This window comes from Typopeltis vanoorti, chromosome 4, assembly GCF_054136105.1.
Source record: "Typopeltis vanoorti isolate ZY-2024b chromosome 4, IOZ_Tvanoo_1.0, whole genome shotgun sequence".
NCBI lineage: Eukaryota > Metazoa > Arthropoda > Arachnida > Uropygi > Thelyphonidae > Typopeltis > Typopeltis vanoorti.
The window spans coordinates 59,434,436-59,452,252 of NC_143552.1; the positions used below are offsets into that span (position 1 = coordinate 59,434,436).

General features: G+C 37.5%; 1 protein-coding gene across 1 annotated transcript in view; it reads left to right on the forward strand.

The window, feature by feature from the left end:
• The first annotated feature begins 7,259 nt into the window (after positions 1–7,259).
• LOC150107348 (organic cation transporter protein-like) overlaps positions 7,260–17,817 on the forward strand; it is a 313,584-nt gene continuing 303,026 nt past the window's right edge. Inside the window, exon 1 of the mRNA XM_090391822.1 lies at positions 7,260–7,624. Coding sequence (XP_090247948.1) covers positions 7,449–7,624 — 176 coding nt within the window. The 5' untranslated portion in view covers positions 7,260–7,448. The remainder of the gene's footprint in view (positions 7,625–17,817) is intronic.

Below are 17,817 nucleotides of genomic sequence, written 5' to 3' on the forward strand. Positions count from 1 at the left end.
ATGTTCAAGAATTGTGCCCTGGTGATGCGACCACACGACTCAACTTATCTTTGAGATTCTTAGCACGCATGAAAGTGGCAATGCATGTCCTTGGCAAATTTTATGGAGTGACGAAACGCACTTTTATTTGATCGGCAATATTAACACATACAACTGTCGTATTTGGGCTGCAACTAATCCGCACATGTGCCTCCAGATGCCTATCCACTCGCCCAAAGTCAGTGTGGTGCGGATTTACGGCATCTTTTATCATCGGTCCATACTTTTACGAGGAAAATCACCAAAATGGACCAGTGACCTGTTCTGTCAATGCTAACAAGTATGCCAATATGCTACAGAACGTTGTGGTTCCACAACTGCAGCAAAGAGGATGTCTCGATTCGACCCTCTTCATGCAGGATGGTGAACCACCTCACATCAGACTTCAGGTACAGCGTGTTTTGCGACAACATTTCTCTGGCAGAAGAATCATTAGTCATGCATTTCCCATGCCATGTCCACTGAGATCGCCTGATCTCAATCCTTGCGACTTTTGGCTGTGGGGATTTCTTAAAAGCATTGTGTATCAAGGACATGTACCCGATATTCCAAATTTGAAAGATCGAATAACGTTACACGTGAGACAAATCAATTCTGATATGTTGCGAGCCATTGTGGAAAATGTGCACCGTATGCAGTTCCTGGAACATCGCAATGGTGGTCATATTTAACCTCATTTGAAATTAACATTAAACGTCATGAAATTGATGGGTGCTGTCTCTCATTTGCCATTTAGTCATTCATTAGTCACACCTACTAAAATGAATTTGGCAGCGCCAAAATTTCCCCTGTTGGCGATTTGTGGTACATTTTTTTTCATTAGATCAAATCCCCATGTTCCACTGTGTACGTCTACCGAATATTGGTGTGTTTCGTCTAATAATACATTACTCACTAGTGGGCTATGAACACTTGACGTTATTTTATAATCACCCGGTATATCGAGAAAAACTGACTGGGGGGGGGGGGTGCTGCAGTGCCTATGCACGAGCTGCCAGTGTATGTATATGTGAGTCGGGTTACTGTTTGACACATACATTGGAAAGGTCTGGATAATTTCGTATGGTAATTGCTGGCATTTATAGGTTTTAGATCCATCCTGACATACAGGCCTCCTTTCCAAGTCATCAAATTGTCTTTCTTTTGCAATTGGAGTTTGAATTTCTCCAGTGATTGCCACTGTGTCATGGTCTATAATTTATTCTTTTTGACTCCCACTCAATGCTTAGATACATTAGGATGCATTCTTATGCTTACACTTTCTATATATTGAAAACTGTATGTCACATTTAAAATCCAATCTATGGGTTGTTTATTGATGCTTTATGCTACTCCCTGCTTTATCCAAGAAACCTTGATTATATCGATATCACTGATGAATTGTAAGGAGATATTGAAGCACGAATTCATTTAGGTCTGCAAGGTTTATTGAATAAAGTAGAGGAATGGAAGATACTGTCTCGTTTTTTGTAAGCAAGATTTCACGTAAGTTACCTTGGCTTTCTAATACTCAGATTACCAGTTAAGAATTGCATTTCTCTTTTTAGGCTTATTTATACTTTTAGCATTTCCTCGTACTAACAGATCACACTCATAGTCTCCTCATCCTCAAAAAAAATTAAATAAACATAAGAAACAATGCCTTTTATTTTCTTTTTAGGGAGTAGGCAAAGGCTTTTAATCCTATCTATATTTTGAGGACCGAATGGGCAGTTCAATCTCCACCATTCACCAATCAGAGATAGCTGCCCAAGACTATCACTAATTATAATTGGCAGCCGAGGAAGAGACAGCAAACAAGTGCTTCCATCTCTGGGTATCTAACCCTAACGGTATGTTTTTTTCTGAAATAATGTGGGTTCTACGGTCGATTTTCTTCAGTTTATGGGACTTAAAACCTGAGATTCTGGGTGAAAAAACCCGCTTGCTGTTGCCGAAGATCGACTAACTCAGGAACCGGCCTTTTAATAAAACTTTTTTTATTAAAAGTTTTTTTTTTTTTTTTTTTTTTTTAATAAAAAAAATCCAGAGCCTGTGTAGCTCAGTGGATGTGACGTTTGCACACCACCGCGCTAGGCCGCACGAAGGAAGTCTTGGTTTCGAGTCTAGTCGGCGACTAGAGGAAATTTTTCTAAGCTTTCTTTCGACCGGTTCCCGAGTTAGTCGATCTCTGGCACGGGCAAGCAGGTTTTTCCTCCCAGAAACTCGGGTTTTTCGTCCTGTAAACTCAAGAAAATCGACCGTAGAACCCACATTATTTCAGACATTAAATATATTGTGCTAGGGTTAGGGTCCACGAGATGGCGGCACATTTGAGCCGTCTCTCTTCACTGCGTACCGCTTAATTAGTGATAGCTTTGGGCCATCTGTCTCTGATTGGGTACCAGTGGAGATTGAACTGCCCACTCAGTCTCCAAAAAGTTAGATAGGGCTAAATGGCCCCGCCTACTTCCGTATATACGGGAATAAAAAGGCGTTAGCTGATTTTTTTTTTTTTTTTTTTAATAAAAAAATCAGCTAACGCCTTTTATTCCCGTATAGGGAGTAGGCGAGGCCGTTTTATCTCTAACTTTTGGAGACTGAGTGGGCAGTGTAATCTCCACTGGTAGTCAATCAGAGATAGCTGACCCAAGTCATCACTAATTTAAGCTGCCAGCAGTGAAGAGTGGCTCATCAAGTGCTCACCATCTCGTGATCCCTAAGCTTAACGCAATATTTTTAATATCTGAAATAGTGTGGGTTTCACGATATTTTTCTTGAGCTTACGGGACGAAACATACAATACTAATGTTGTATAGGTTGACCAATCAACCTTTTATGCATGTGCTGAACATAAATATATATCCATCCTCATTTGCTCCAGTCGTGCCCGTGCCAGAAGTGGACTAACTCAGAACCGATCCAAAAAATTCTTAGGAAAAAAATTTCTCTAGACGGCGACTAGGCTTGAACTTTAGTCTGTCTTCGGGTGGTTTAGGGCTACGGAGTGCAAACCCCACTTTCCCTGAGTTACACAGGCCATAACTTAACAACAAGAATCATGTTCATTATCATAAAATGGTGCTTCCTTGTTTAAGACACTGTCTCCTTTGCATAACTCAAAATAATGTGTTTCTAATATAATCATCTCAGAACACCCCTAAGATTTATTGTAGTGCACTAAATAATTTCCTTTTTATTCCTTGATACATCCATGGATGTAATAAGGCATTGGCTAATCGCTGGATTTCCATTTCCAAAACTTGAATCAACAATTATTAACACATCTACAATGTATAATTTTTTCTTGAAACCATTCACAAATAAAGCACACACACACACACACACACGAATAACTGTATCAATCTGTTCCACTGATTCAGCATTCTCCTAACAAAAAGTCTTGTCCTTACTCTCTTGCTAACCACTCTTACTCAATTCTATTATGTTTGGCCTCTAATTTTCTTCACATTATTCACGACTAAAATATTTTCTTCAAATCAGTCCTATAAGTCATCTCCTCCCCCCCCAACAACTTATATATGTCTCTATCATTTCCCCTTTGTTCTCCAATCAACCAGCTTATTTAACCCACAAATCCTCATTAGATCATTAGATACTGATACTTTATGTGGAGCATTTCACAGTCCTGCCTCCATCTTAGTTCACGTCTGAAACCGCTCCACATCTTCAAGAAATCGAGGTGAGCAGATCTGTGCACAGTAATCCAGATCAAGCTTTATCAACTCCTTATAAAGTGGAATATTAACTTTTTTTTTCTGCAAGTCAGGGTTTTCTTCAATAACCAGGTAATACTATGAGTTGTTTTAGCCACTTTTGTAATATATCCCTCTGAATTTCAATTACTATCCACCAACACCCTCAAATCAATGTCTTCCAGTTCCTGGAGTACAGTCCGATCAGTATGGCACACTGCTGATAATAATTTCACAGTAAAATGCATAACATTACACTTTGCCCTATTAAACTGGCATCCATTCTTCTTTGCCATTACTGATAGTACATTTAAATCATCCTGAAAAAGATCAACATCTTTATTTATTATTGCTGTAGAATATTCTGCATCATCTGCAATCTGCAGAATATTTCCTCTCAGTCATTTCCTATATCATTACTGAACAAATTAGGCAAAAGTACAGAACCATGTGGTGCGTGCTAGTCACAGTCCTATAGGATTGAGCACCTGTATAAACTACTGACTGTTATATATGTCCATCAACCACTCGCTTATCCATCTAATTAGCTTCATGTTCATACCAATTTGATGTAATTTATATATTAGGATTCCATACAGTATCCTATTCCTATCAAATGCCTCTACGAAGTTCAACAGTATGACCAAGTAGCCATTACCTCTATCTAACTCAACTGTCACCTTATTATAGAAAGTAAGTTACTCGAGTATGACTTACCCTTCATAAAGCCAATTTGCATTCCCCCCTCCATACATTATTCCATTCTCATCCATCCATTCCTGAATTTCGTCTTCAACCACTTCTCCAATATTTTGAACACCATTCCTGAAATGCTAATTGGTCTATAATTAGTTTCTTCTATTTTTACCTCCTCCTATTCATTTGAAACTTTACACGAGCTGAGACTCAGATTAAATGATCTGGTCAAAGGGACTATAATTTCCATAGTACATTCTCGTTATATATCAGCTGATATCCCTTCCAAACTCATAGCTATATTGACATCCAGAGTACCTCGACTTTCTCCATCCTTATTTCTACATTAATTCTTTCCATATGTATAAGTAATATCATTATCTGGATAATACACTCTTGCAAAATGATTACTAGTTCGTCTGCTGAAATTCATTTCAATATTATCTGCATCTTCAGATAATCATAGTGTGGTTATTCTTTCTTTTGCTTGCCATGCTATAAAAAACTATTTAGGATTACTCGTGGCTTGTTCGACTAATACTCCGATTTTGCTTTCTTAACAATACCAATCACTCTTTTGGCTTGTGCTTTTTACTGCTCATAACTGTAACTCCTGCATTTAATTCCGAGTTTATTAATTCTCTTAAGTCTTGGTATGCAGTTAGTCACTTGTTCTTTCAAACAGTGAAATTTTAAGTGGGGGTGCTGCCTATACAAAATAAAAAAGAAAAATAATTTTTTTCCTAAACAGTAACTAATTTATTAATAAATAAATATACAGATTTATTTATTAATAAATTGGTTACTAATTAGGAAAAAATAATTTTTTTATTATTCATTTTTTATTTTGTATAACCAGTACCCTCCACTTAAAATTTCACCGGCCGCCACTGCTTTCAAATATCCCTTTGCCTCCATGCACTACTAACATCTCTTCCCTGAAATATATCCGCCAATGGTACTGCCACACGCAATATTCTAGGTTGTTCGTAGTTTGTAGCTTTGTAATGTCACATTAAATCCTCCTTTACTGAAAATTGCACATGCTAGTCATCGCCAAGGTCAAAACTGAATCTCGCTCTAGCCGATTGGCGCCAGTATATCCATCTTAGTTATACACAAATCCCCCAGATGTAATCACAAGTTCCAACACTCGCGATCCCCTTGTACCTTCCTTACATGCGCTGCCTTATAAAATTTAAAGTAATGCACTTCGAGAGGACAAATTACAAATCTTCGTATCATACTGAAGGTAGTGGTTTACAGGAAATTGGTGAGACTAGGGGTACGACAGGTCTATGAGGATAAACTGAAGGTACGTGGGTTAGAAAGTTTAGCCGACAGGCGGAAGAGAGGTGGGATATGATAGAAACTTATATGTTACTAAAGGGATATTATAAGACTGGTATAGAAGAAAATTTTCAATACATGGGAAGTATGGGGAAAAACAAGGAGTCACACTTGGAAGTTGTCTAAGAATGTGTGGTTATTAAGGGTGTGTTGACTAGGTTCTTTTCTTGGCGTGTGGAATGGATTGCCAGAGGTGGTTGTGAGCACCCCAACAGTGAATAGGTCTAAGGAGATGTATGATCGGTATTTGTGTTAATGGATAGAGTGAGTCTCCCTCGATGAGTCTTTAGACTCCGTGGTGTGCCCATATGAATAATAATAATCCCTAAGAAGCTGTATAAATCCAATTTTCAACTTATAATCGGGAAATATTTACTTATACTTTTTTTTTCAGAGCCTGTGTAGCTCAGTGGATGTGGCGTTTGTACACCACGGCGCTTGGCCGCACGAAGGAAGACTTGGTTTCGAGTCTAGTCGGCGACTAGAGGAAATTTTTCTAATCCTTTTTTCGACCGGTTCCCCAGTTAGTCGATCTCTGGCACGGGCAAGCAGGTTTTTCGTCCTGTAAACTCAAGAAAATCGACCGTAGAACCCATATTATTTCAGACATTAAATATATTATGTTAGGGACCTCGAGATGGTGGCACATTTGAGCCGTCTCTCTTCACTGCGTACCGCTTAATTAGTGATAGCCTTGGGCCATCTATCTCTGATTGGGTACCAGTGGAGATTGAACTGCCCACTCACTCTCCAAAAGATAGATAGGGCTAAATGGCCTCGCCTACTCCCCGTATACGGGAATAAAAAGGCGTTAGCTGATTTTTTTTTTAAATAATTTACCAAGTTGAAGCCTTTTGGGCTCTTTTCTTCATTAGAAATTATTTAAACCCTGATCGAAAATTGACGTGTGGAATATACATAATTTTTATGCATATAATTTTGCGTTCTGCGGCTACTCAAATTCTGATGCTGTATGTTCCAGCCTTTCGTGGATAGGATTAACATAAAAAAAAAAAAAGTTGTTTTGGTATAATAAATTTCTGCTCGATCTTGTATAAAAAAAAAATAATATTTTGAAGCAGCTGTGTGTTATACAAGTCGTTAATATAAAGCACGGCGAATGTGTTGGCTTCTGGCGGGAGAGAAAAAAAAAATATACACGGTAGATTCCATTTTACCGGTCCATCCGTTAATCGGGGCAGTGTGTTTGTGTATCAGAGAGAGAGCTGGCGCTAAAATTAGATATATAATTAGAAATACCCCAATTCAAAATTTTACTTAAAACTCACCGCAAAAAAAATAAATAATAAAATAAAAATAATTGAAAAACTTCATTATCTTACTGCACACACAAAAAAAAAAACGATCTGTATTCATATATATATATATATATATATATATATATATATATCCCAATAAAATGTATATCTGTTCGTAATTCAGTTTTCTTTTTATTATTATTTAACCAACACGGTTATTGTCAGATACGATAAAAATATATACTAAGTTTTTAGCGGTATAGTAGATATTCTGCTTATGATAGTTTCATACTTTGAACTCCGGTTTATCTATATTTTTTCTCGTTTAATTGTTTCTGTACATATGATTAAAAAAAAAACAGGATAATTGTACAAAGTTGAATAGTTACAACTCGTACCTTACGATTTGATGTTTTTCATCTACTCAACTAACTGTTCTGCTATGGATTTCAACAAAATATTGGATCATCTTGGGCACTTTGGAAAGTTTCAGTGTTATGTTTTAACGTTAGCAAGTATCACCCAAGCCTTTGTTGGCATTCAGATGTTGGCTGATGTTTTTCTTATTGCAGAACCAAAATACAGGTAGGACAAATCACTTTCTTCAGTTTTTTTTTTTTTCGACATATACTGTAATATAATACATGACAGGAAGTGGTATGTGGTTTATGTTAACCTGCCATGGTGGCATTTGGAACGTTATCACAAAGTAAGAAAAAAAAAATTGTAATCGAGATATAGGTTCTCTCCATCACTTCTGGCTCGTATGAGAGAGAGGAAAACCGTAAATAATGCTCTGGCGCGATGTTTGTAGCCACTTCTCGTTTATTGAATTTTATCTCTTGTTCGAAGCTATACATGAACAAGTAAAACACGATAAAGTTATTCATGTAACTTGGTGCATTTTCCATGTGAAATTTCTGCATTTTTTAATGACAATACTAAAGCATTTTATTTTTTCATCTATTTCAATTAATTTGGGGATAAGATGGGGATCCACACCTTTTTTTTTTGGGGGGGGGGGGTGAAAGATAAGCTCGCTTTGTAGCAGATATGGCGACCCATTTTTTTTTCCGAAACGCACGCCGCCTTAATGGTTTTGGAAAGCAAAATCTCTAAAGTAATGTGCAGTCTAAACGTTTTGAAGTCATTTCAACTAATTAAAAAGTTGCTGAATTCAAATAGAAAGCAGTTATCGATTTATCATCCAATTTTAACATCTGTGACTGATATTATATTACAACTGTTGCCTTCTCGGCATCCAAAAAATTAGGATTCCTCTTTTGTTCAAGGTATTATGGAAAACTGTTACAAAAACCAGCAAACGAGAATGGATTGCATGGGAGGCGGGGGGAGGGAAGGTTGCGGATGGACAGACACCAGAGAGTAGTATATGGTGGAGTTGAATCTAGTTGAATGATGATGACTAGTGGAGTACCTCAGAGTTTATACTAGAACCACTACTCTTTAATTTATATATCAATGACACTGGGAAAGATTTACAAGGGGATATTCAGTTGTTTGCTGATGATGCAAAACTGGGGAGAGTAATAGTTGATAGTTGATAAAGATGAGGTAGATATCCTGCAGGATTATTTAAATAAATTGACATTGTGAGCAAAAGATAGTAATTGTCAATTTAATGTTGTTGCAAAATGTAAGGTTATGCACTTCTGGTTGAAAAGGTTGCATATGGTGTATCATATGCAACCTTTTGATATCATTCTGATATTGATGGTATCAGATTGCAGGAAATTGATGAGGCTAGGGACTTGGAGATAATGATGGACAAAGAGTTGAAGTTCAGAGGACATATTGCAAAAGTTAGTGAAAGAATTCACTAACAAAAGAACACACTAACAAGTAAAGATAAGGAAGTTATTATCGCTCTTTATAAGGCCATGATTTGGCCACATCTTGATTACTGTGCAGTTGGTCACCTGGGTTTCTTGGGGACTAGGAGGTGGTCGAGAGGATTCAGAGATGAGTCATTGTGAAATACTCCCAATGAGGATAGGTTGAAGATTTGTGGGTTATAAAGTTTGGTTGATAGGTAGAGGAGAGAGGACATGATAGAGGCTTTTAAACTAGTAAAGGAGTTTTATAAAATTGATGCAAGTGAAATTTTTTAACATATGACAAATAGAGAACTAGAGGCCATCTGTGGAAGTTGTGTAAGATTGTGGTTAGTAGGGGTGTGTATGTGGAGAGTGATGAGTGAGTGGAATGGATTACCAGAATTGGTGAGTTCCATTCATCATCCCTGATGATGAATGGATTCATGGAGAGGTGATAGGATTTATGTGTATGATAGTTGATTTAGCTCAGAGACAAACTGTGAACCATTGTGACTCAGTGTTATCTCAGAGCATATTCAGGAGACAAATTGGACTTTTTAAGTGCTACACCCGAAGCTATGAACTATCTGACCAATATGGATGTAACCTTTTAATTTTATTGGTTTTTAAAATGACTTTTGACTTTTAATTTTATATGTTATTAAAGTGTATTGTATTGCACGTTTTGTTATTCATGCCATACGAATAAATAAATAAATAAATAGGATTTATGTGTATGATGGTTGATTTAGATTTCCTGCAATGAGTCTCTGGACTCCATGGAGATGCTGTAAAATAATAATTACTTTATCCCCAAACACCTATTAACCCTATACGAATCGCAAACATCGAGAACTGTTTGCATATCTGTGGGGATGCTCATAAGAGGTCCCTAAAAATGCTCAGTGCAGTACTTAAGAGAGCAGTCAGACTGATTAATGACTCATCTCTTACCAGTCTCACACAGTAGTCTACTATCTACTACATGCATCTTCTGTAAATATTTCCAATGTAAATGTTCATCAGAACTGTCATCAATAATTCTCCCTCTCTCAATCAAATTATTGAAACACATGCAGCTACTACTTCCTTCACAGTCAAACTCCATAATCATAGAACAAGTTTCTGTTCCTCTTCTGTAATTCCTATTGCTGCTTCTGTATTCCTGAACAGCCTTCCCTCCCGAGGAATACAATACACAGATCTTGAAATCCGATGTGAACAAATTCCTCATTTCGCAACTCTCTTCCTATATGCTGTAGTAATGTACGATAGGTTGACCAACCATCCCCTCATGTATGGACCCACCATAAAAAAAAAAATCCTACTACTATTACAAATTAGAAATATATCTGGAAAATTTGCAAAGCAAACTTATTTATTTTATGACATGATTTAAAGGAAGTTTGTCCTCCTGGTCATCCTGGGAGGAGGAGGGGTGGACAATCGTAATATGGGAATTCCCGAAGGGATGAGTATTGGTGGAGACTTTTTTGGGCCTCAAGCCACTATGGTAGCCATGAAGGCCTTGTAGGAACCTTGAAAATCTGGCTAACTTGGACATGGTGAAATCCAAATAGAGGAAAGCAGCTGTTATCAGTATTGGCTTTTGGCTGAAGACAAATGATCTCAGAAAGGCTCAATTCCAGATTCAGGCATCAACAAAATGATTTTATAATTGTAATCCTGTTAGATGGAAGAGATTGGAGTCTAACCATCTTATCTTTCTATTGCACACTACTGATTAAAGCCCCTCCCTGCCCTGCTGCCATGTTTGCTGTGCAGTGCAACCTGTGGACATCTAGAAAGAGGAGGGGAAGCCTTATAGACTTGCACTACTTTGGCCTCTGCTTTGGAAAGATGATTGGTCCTTAATGGCCAGGATCAGTCCACGGTGCAATGTAAGTCTCTCACCCCATGGTCTGGGATCGGGATCCAAGGCTTGCTGTTGTGCTGGTATAGCATCTGGGGTAGCCTTGGTGTTCCACTCCCGAGTGCAGTCATTGCTTGCTGGTCAGTGGGTGTCCATGTGTGGCTCCGTGGTGGGTGGGGAGCTCTGGTGTCGAACTAAGACTCCTTGAGTATGAATCCTTCATCCTCAAACATTTCAGAGGTCTTAACAAAGTCTCAACCAAGTACTCATATTATTGATATAGCATATGGAAACAGAAGTAAGAAACAAAAGATATATGATACTAGTATTAATGTGCCAACATTTTTAATCATTCATGCAATAGGTGAAAAACCAATAAGGAAAATGTCATCCTTCTTTATTCAAAAGGATTTCAAAGTACTGGCAGGACCTCCCAAACCTGTTAAGAAATTAGATTCTGGTGATATTCTTGCGGATACATTGTGTCAGCAATATTCCGAGAAACTATTGGGAGAGTATCAATAGGTTGAATACCAATCATAGTAACCCCTCATAAAACTTCAATTCTTGTAGCGGAGTGATATGAGAAGGTGATCTCCTTGAAGCACCTCCCCTGATGAGGAGATATGTTCAGAGTTTAAAGATCAGGGAGTGACAGGTGTGAGACTCATCCTGATATGTAGCGATGGTCACCTGGTTCCGACCAGGAACATTATCATGACTTTTGATACAACTAAGCCTCCAGCATCTGTAAAAGCAGGGTATCTCAACTGTCTTGTTAGAGCATACATCCCTAATTCACTAAGATGCTTTAAATGTTAAAAATATGGGCATGCTTAAACTGCCTGTTTTGGCTCTAACACCTATGCCCAATGTGGTAGTAAAAAGCATGATAAATCTTGCTCTGCAAAAAAAAAAAAAAAAAAAAGCTAAATGTGTCAACTGTCAGGGAGGTCATACAGCTTACTCTCATGCAAGTCAGAAGTGGAAAGATGAAAAAAAAAAATACAAAAAATTAAACCAGAACAAAACATATATCAGGATGCAAAAAGAAAGTTAGCCACCATCACACCTGCTTTGAGATCCTCCTATGCTGAAAAGGTAACAATTAAGAAAATGTCAACAGCAACTCAAATTCATACGTCTATTTCACCATCTAATAATTTTACCATACTTGAATTTTTTGATGGTGAGTTCTTCCCTGTTGAGCACATCAATTACATGATCTACAGTCTTACTCCAGAGACAACTCCAAAAATGGTTCCATTTGATGAGAACCCAGATAATCAAAAAAATTATGGCCAAGATATCACTTAACGATAAACCACCAGACTTCCCCCACAGAAAAAATGGATATTTCAGTATCCATTTTTTCAGGTATCCATTGAGAGTAAGTTAAACTTGTAACTGACCTTGACACATCAAATGTATTGATTATTTTACCAGAGGAAGAAGTCACTGTCCATACTTGTCTTGGCCCCTGTGCAAGGATGACATGCTAAATCGTGAAGCGTTCCACATTTTTAGCACCTCCATAGTGCAATTAGAAGAATGACGGTATGTTGCACCCTTGAATTGGAAAAGGCCCCAGTTTGATTCTCGTCATTACAAGAAGAATCTTTATTTGAGCTTTTTTCAATTGAAGGTAAGTTAGTCGATCTCTTACGGAAGTAGCAGGGTTTTTTCTCGGAAACTAGGGTTTTTTTTATCTCGCATACAGACAAATTGACCTTGAGTACACACACAATTTTCAGACAAAATACTAGTAGTGATGGTGAACAGTAGATGGCATTTGCTGTATTTGATAGATTTAAGTGGTGAAGACAGAGAGTTGTAGGGTAGGTGCCCTCCCTTGGAGGTGTCATGTAATGATAATAATATTACTTCTAAAAAACAATTGATAAATATAAACCTGACAAAGGTTAGCTTTCAACTGCACAAAAACCAGACAAGTCTATAAAACAAGAACAGTGGCCCTTCCCTTAATGCATAACATTAGACATATCCGCAAGGAGATGTGTTTTGCATTATGGGAGATACTGAGATAGGAGTGTTAGTAGCTTGCTCCACCTTTGCAAGAAGTCGCCCTGGTGTTGCACCACTTATCCCAGTCCTGAAGATACTTTCAGGTGCAAACTTTGTTTGCTCACACTTGGATAAAGGATTAAACTAAATTTATTATACCTTGATGATTTGTTCATTGAATACCTCCACCATATCGTCTGCAGTGATCACCATTCCACCATTTTCATCCACTGACATTCTCCTGTTGGCATTCTTTCTTCTACTTTCACATATCAAGACTAGTTTTTTTTTTTTTTGGCCTGATTTGCTAATTGCTGCTCATGCTGCACTCATGGCTATCCTTACCAACTGAATCTCTTTCTAGGCTGCATTTTATAGTCCTCATTCAACTGATAAGGGACAACTGCTAGTTGTCCCTTAAAAACTGAAGAAATTCATTTTCCTTATTTGTTGATGCCATCCCTTCTCTCTCTCTCACCAAAAAAATATTCCATAATAATCATTATGGACTATTTTAACTCATAATAACCTTTCTTTTATTTGCTAAACCAGTTTACATCTTTTTGCACCACTCTCCACATTCTGCAACTTACAGCAGCATCCAACTAAATATCATGTCCTGCTTTCACCTCACACATTACTGCCACTGTTTCTTCCTTTGCATTTTTACTTTGTGCAGACATGATTTGCTTGTTATCATCAACAACACACTTTTCCTATCCTCACACAAAACATCATCATCCTTCCATTTCTATTCCTGTTGGAAGTTTATTTTCTACTCGGATAGACTATAATAAAGTATTTTCTGGACCGAGGCAACACGTAGTAAAGGTGGACCAAGCTATCATCACTCCTTGTCTCAGTATCTCCCATAATGCATAGCACATCTCCTTGCAGACATGCATAATGCTATGCATTAAGGGAAGGGCCACTATCCAGACCAGATTCGACCTTTATTCATGTCTCGTCAGTGGGAGCCAGACCTAGAAGTGGTGATACGAAGGCAGAAGCAATGGAGAGGTCATATTTACTTATACGTGTTGCCAAAAGGTGTACTACCTTATTATTAATTTACTCTGGATTTAGAGAAAGTTGTTGGAAGTTTATTTTCCCCTTGGTTAGACTATAATAAATTTAGTTTAATCCTTTACCCAAGTAAAAGCAAAAAAATTTTTGCACCTGAAGTATATTCAGGACTCATAAGAAAGCAACTCATAGTAAAGGTGGACCAAGCTCAAAAAAAGAAAAAAAAAAAAAAATTTTTTTTTTGCTTAGGCTTGGGTAAATGATTAAAAACTAAATTTATTATAGTCTAACCAAGTGGAAAATAAACTACCAACATCTTTCTCTAAATTCAGAGTAAATTAATAATAAGGTGATACACCTTTTGGCAACTCGTATAAGTAAATATGACCTCTCCATTGCTTCTGCCTTAGTTTCACCACTGCTGGGTCTGGCGCCCACTGATGAGAACTCAGTAAAGGTCGAAACCGGTCTGAGTAGTGGCCCTTCCCTTAATGCATAGCGTTATACATTATACATGTCCGCAAGGAGATGTGCTTTGCATTATTGGAGATAGCGAGAAAAGGAGTGATGAGAGCTTGGTCCAACTTTACTATGAGTTGCCTCAGTCCTGAAAATACTTCGGACGCAAAAATTTTTTTACTTACACTTGAGTAAAGGATTTAACTAAATTTATTACATTTCTATTCCTGTCAGCCTGAAAATACTTCAGGCACAAAAAAATTTTTTTTACTTACACTTGGGTGAAGGATTAAACTAAATTTATTACATTTCTATTCCTGTCAACCTTACATCAACCTTATCTAGCTATGTTTTACTTTTGCCAAAAATTTCAAGTGAAGCTCCACCAGAATAACAAGTTCATTTATCTTATTTCTCGTACTTCTGGCATTTGTAAATATTGCACAGCAATTCATTTTTGAGTACCCAGTCCTCTTCATGCCACATCATTGCTCTGATTTCTCCACACTCCTCTGGCCTCTCACTTTTATCACTCTCTAACTCCTGTTTTTCTCCACACTCAATGACTGCATTCCAGGCCATCTCATTTCTTTGTTTGACAACTCACATGCTCATTCACTACTCCACCCACCCTCCTTATGTAGTGTCTTGCTGTCCATCCCAACTTCATTTTTCTATCCTTCCTGCTTTACTGTTCTTTCATTCTCTGAAACTGTAGTGAGAGATGAGAATTTGAGAACAGGGTGAGAATTTAAGAAGTGCTCCATATAGAATTACTTATTCAGCCTCACTCATCTCACTCCTACTGTTTTACATCTCTTCTTACTTCCTGTGATCTATTGTTCTTATTACCCATTACTCTCCCATCTAGGCAACCATCTCTACAGTTGATTCACACCACATCAAATTTAACCGCAATTCTTTACTTTTATACCATTCCATCTCTCCTTTGAATTTATTCCACTCATTAACAAATAGTGTTCCTTTCTCTTCACACACCTGTACTAATATACCTTTTATGATTTTGCTCAGCATCTCAACTTATTATCATACCTAGGCAACTCACTGACTGTCTTTCCTTACTGCATGGTTATCTTTTGCTCTTCTCCATAATTTCCTGATGAATATGCATCTTTACATTCTCCATCTGTTCAACCAAATAAGTTGTTTCTGCACCACCACCAGTACTCTTTTGTTTTTTCCTCATCATTTTATTACTATTCACTTCGATGGGATTCATAATGAAGTTATGAGGTTAGGTACTGCAGTCAGTAGAGGGGATGTATAAAAATTTGATGTAGTTTAATAATAATGAAGGGTGGGCCTTTCTAAAAATTTGATGAAGCTTAATAATGCCAGAGAGCCTTACATCAATTTTTACAGAAGTCAAGCCATGTAAGGATGTTATAAAAATAACCTGAAATATCTGTATATATACAGGTTATTTTTACAGGTTATATAGTTAAAGACTAAAAACGAAAATTCTAGAATGTATTACACAAAGGCAATACCTTGCCACCAGAAAACTTTGCATGTTAGCTCCTTATAAGGATATGTGAAAGTTATTGGCAAATTCCGATTGTAAACACTCAAGGTCAGTCCTCTCTTTTAGGCTTGCACGGTGATCTGAATGCATTTTTGGAAATTATGGAGACAAATACCGTGTTTGAATAAAAACTTTAGTTTACTATTACTAAAATTTTACAATTCGACGTTTCGACCTTTATGTCAAGGTCATCTTCTGGAGCGTACAAATATACACAAGAAACAAGCTATACTACAATCATACTGGTTCGTTAAAGACACTGACTAACCGCTACCACAATTGTTGGCCTGACCTCTGGTGAAAAAAAAAAAAAAAAAAAAAAAAAAAAATACATCAATGCTAGAGTCCTATTATTTGTGTTGTCTACTATATACATATATTAACATCATTCCAGCCAGTTTGAGTGGAATGGTTTCTAATACTAGCGGATTGGCTAAAGTCCTGACTTATGTTGAATCTTTCATATTAGGTTGGCTGAATGTGTGCCATCCACATCCTTGGAATTTTCATACCATCTTTATTGTTGATATTTGGGTGGTTTATCAGGATTTCGCAGGATTCTTTAAATTTTCTTTCGTACCATGTTTTTGTGCGGTGTAAGGAGCAGGTGCTTTTCCAGTTAATTTGGTGTAAGGTGTTAAGTGCGTGGTCTGAGAGGCATGCTTCACCATAATGGTTATATTTAATGTGTCTAAAGTGTTCTTTCTTGCATATAGGGATTGTCCGTCCTGTTTCACCAAAAAAAAAAAAAAAAAAACTACGTCCGCTAAGGCACTCCGTATCTATGACCGCACAGAAAAAGCATTGCTTAGAGAACAGTCCAAACAGCTCACTGAAACCTAGCTACAACACAAAATCTAGTTTCTACATTACAATCAGAACTATCGAACTATGTTAACTCAGACATTCTACAAACACTTGAAAGAATTACTGACAATTCGGCCAAGCATACCCTGGAAAAGAACAAAGAAAAATTCAAGAAAAAATTCCACAGGTTGAAACAACGGCAAAATATGGCAGCCAATCAGAGGACTTCCTCCACGAGAAACAACAATGAACAACAAACAAGGGAGACAAGGAGCGACCAACCACCGACAAGCAAGAACCATGTGATTAACTTATCAAGCCACACCCTGAACAACGGCGAACTCACGCTGCTGAATAAAGGACTGAACTATGCAATAGCGCCTAAAAAGGTAAACAAATTAGATTTTATCTACCACATTGAAAGAGGCATCAGATCCCTACCTAACAACATAGCAGACAAAATACGACTAGAAACCAGTAATGCCCTAAATACCAAGAAAACCATACAGAACAACCTGACTAAAACAGAATTAGCAGTAATTAAATCATTAAAAGCTAAACAAAACATAATAACGAAAGCTGATAAAGGCGGCACCACTGTTGTCCTTGACAGGTCAACATACATACTGCAAATGAACCAACTAGTAGCTGATAACAACACATATAAAATGGTAAATTATAACCCAACAAAGAGAATAAAGGACAAAACAGAAAAACTACTAAAGTCCGTCACTTCTTGGCCACCAGACAGTTAAAAAAACTCAAACCCCACAACATGCCCCACCCCCCAGAATATATGGAGTTCCGAAAATACACAAACAAAATGTGCCCCTTCAACCAATAGTGGAAGGAATAGACAGTCCCAATTACCACCTAGCCAAGAAATTAGCGGCAACACTCAAGGAGTTGGTAGGTCATTCCCCCTCCTACATAAAAAACACAACACTTTATAAACATAATCAAAAACATAACACTCGACAAAGACGACTTATTAGTCAGTTTTGATGTTTCTGCCCTTTTCACTAATGTCCCAATCAATGACACAATTCTCCTACTACAGAACAAATTTCCGCCCGACATTACGGCCCTCTTTGCTCACGTACTAAAGTCCGGTTACTTCATGTGGCAAAACAAATTCTACCTACAAAAGGAAGGTACAGCCATGGGCTCACCATTATCCCCCCCCCCAATCGCGAACTTCTAC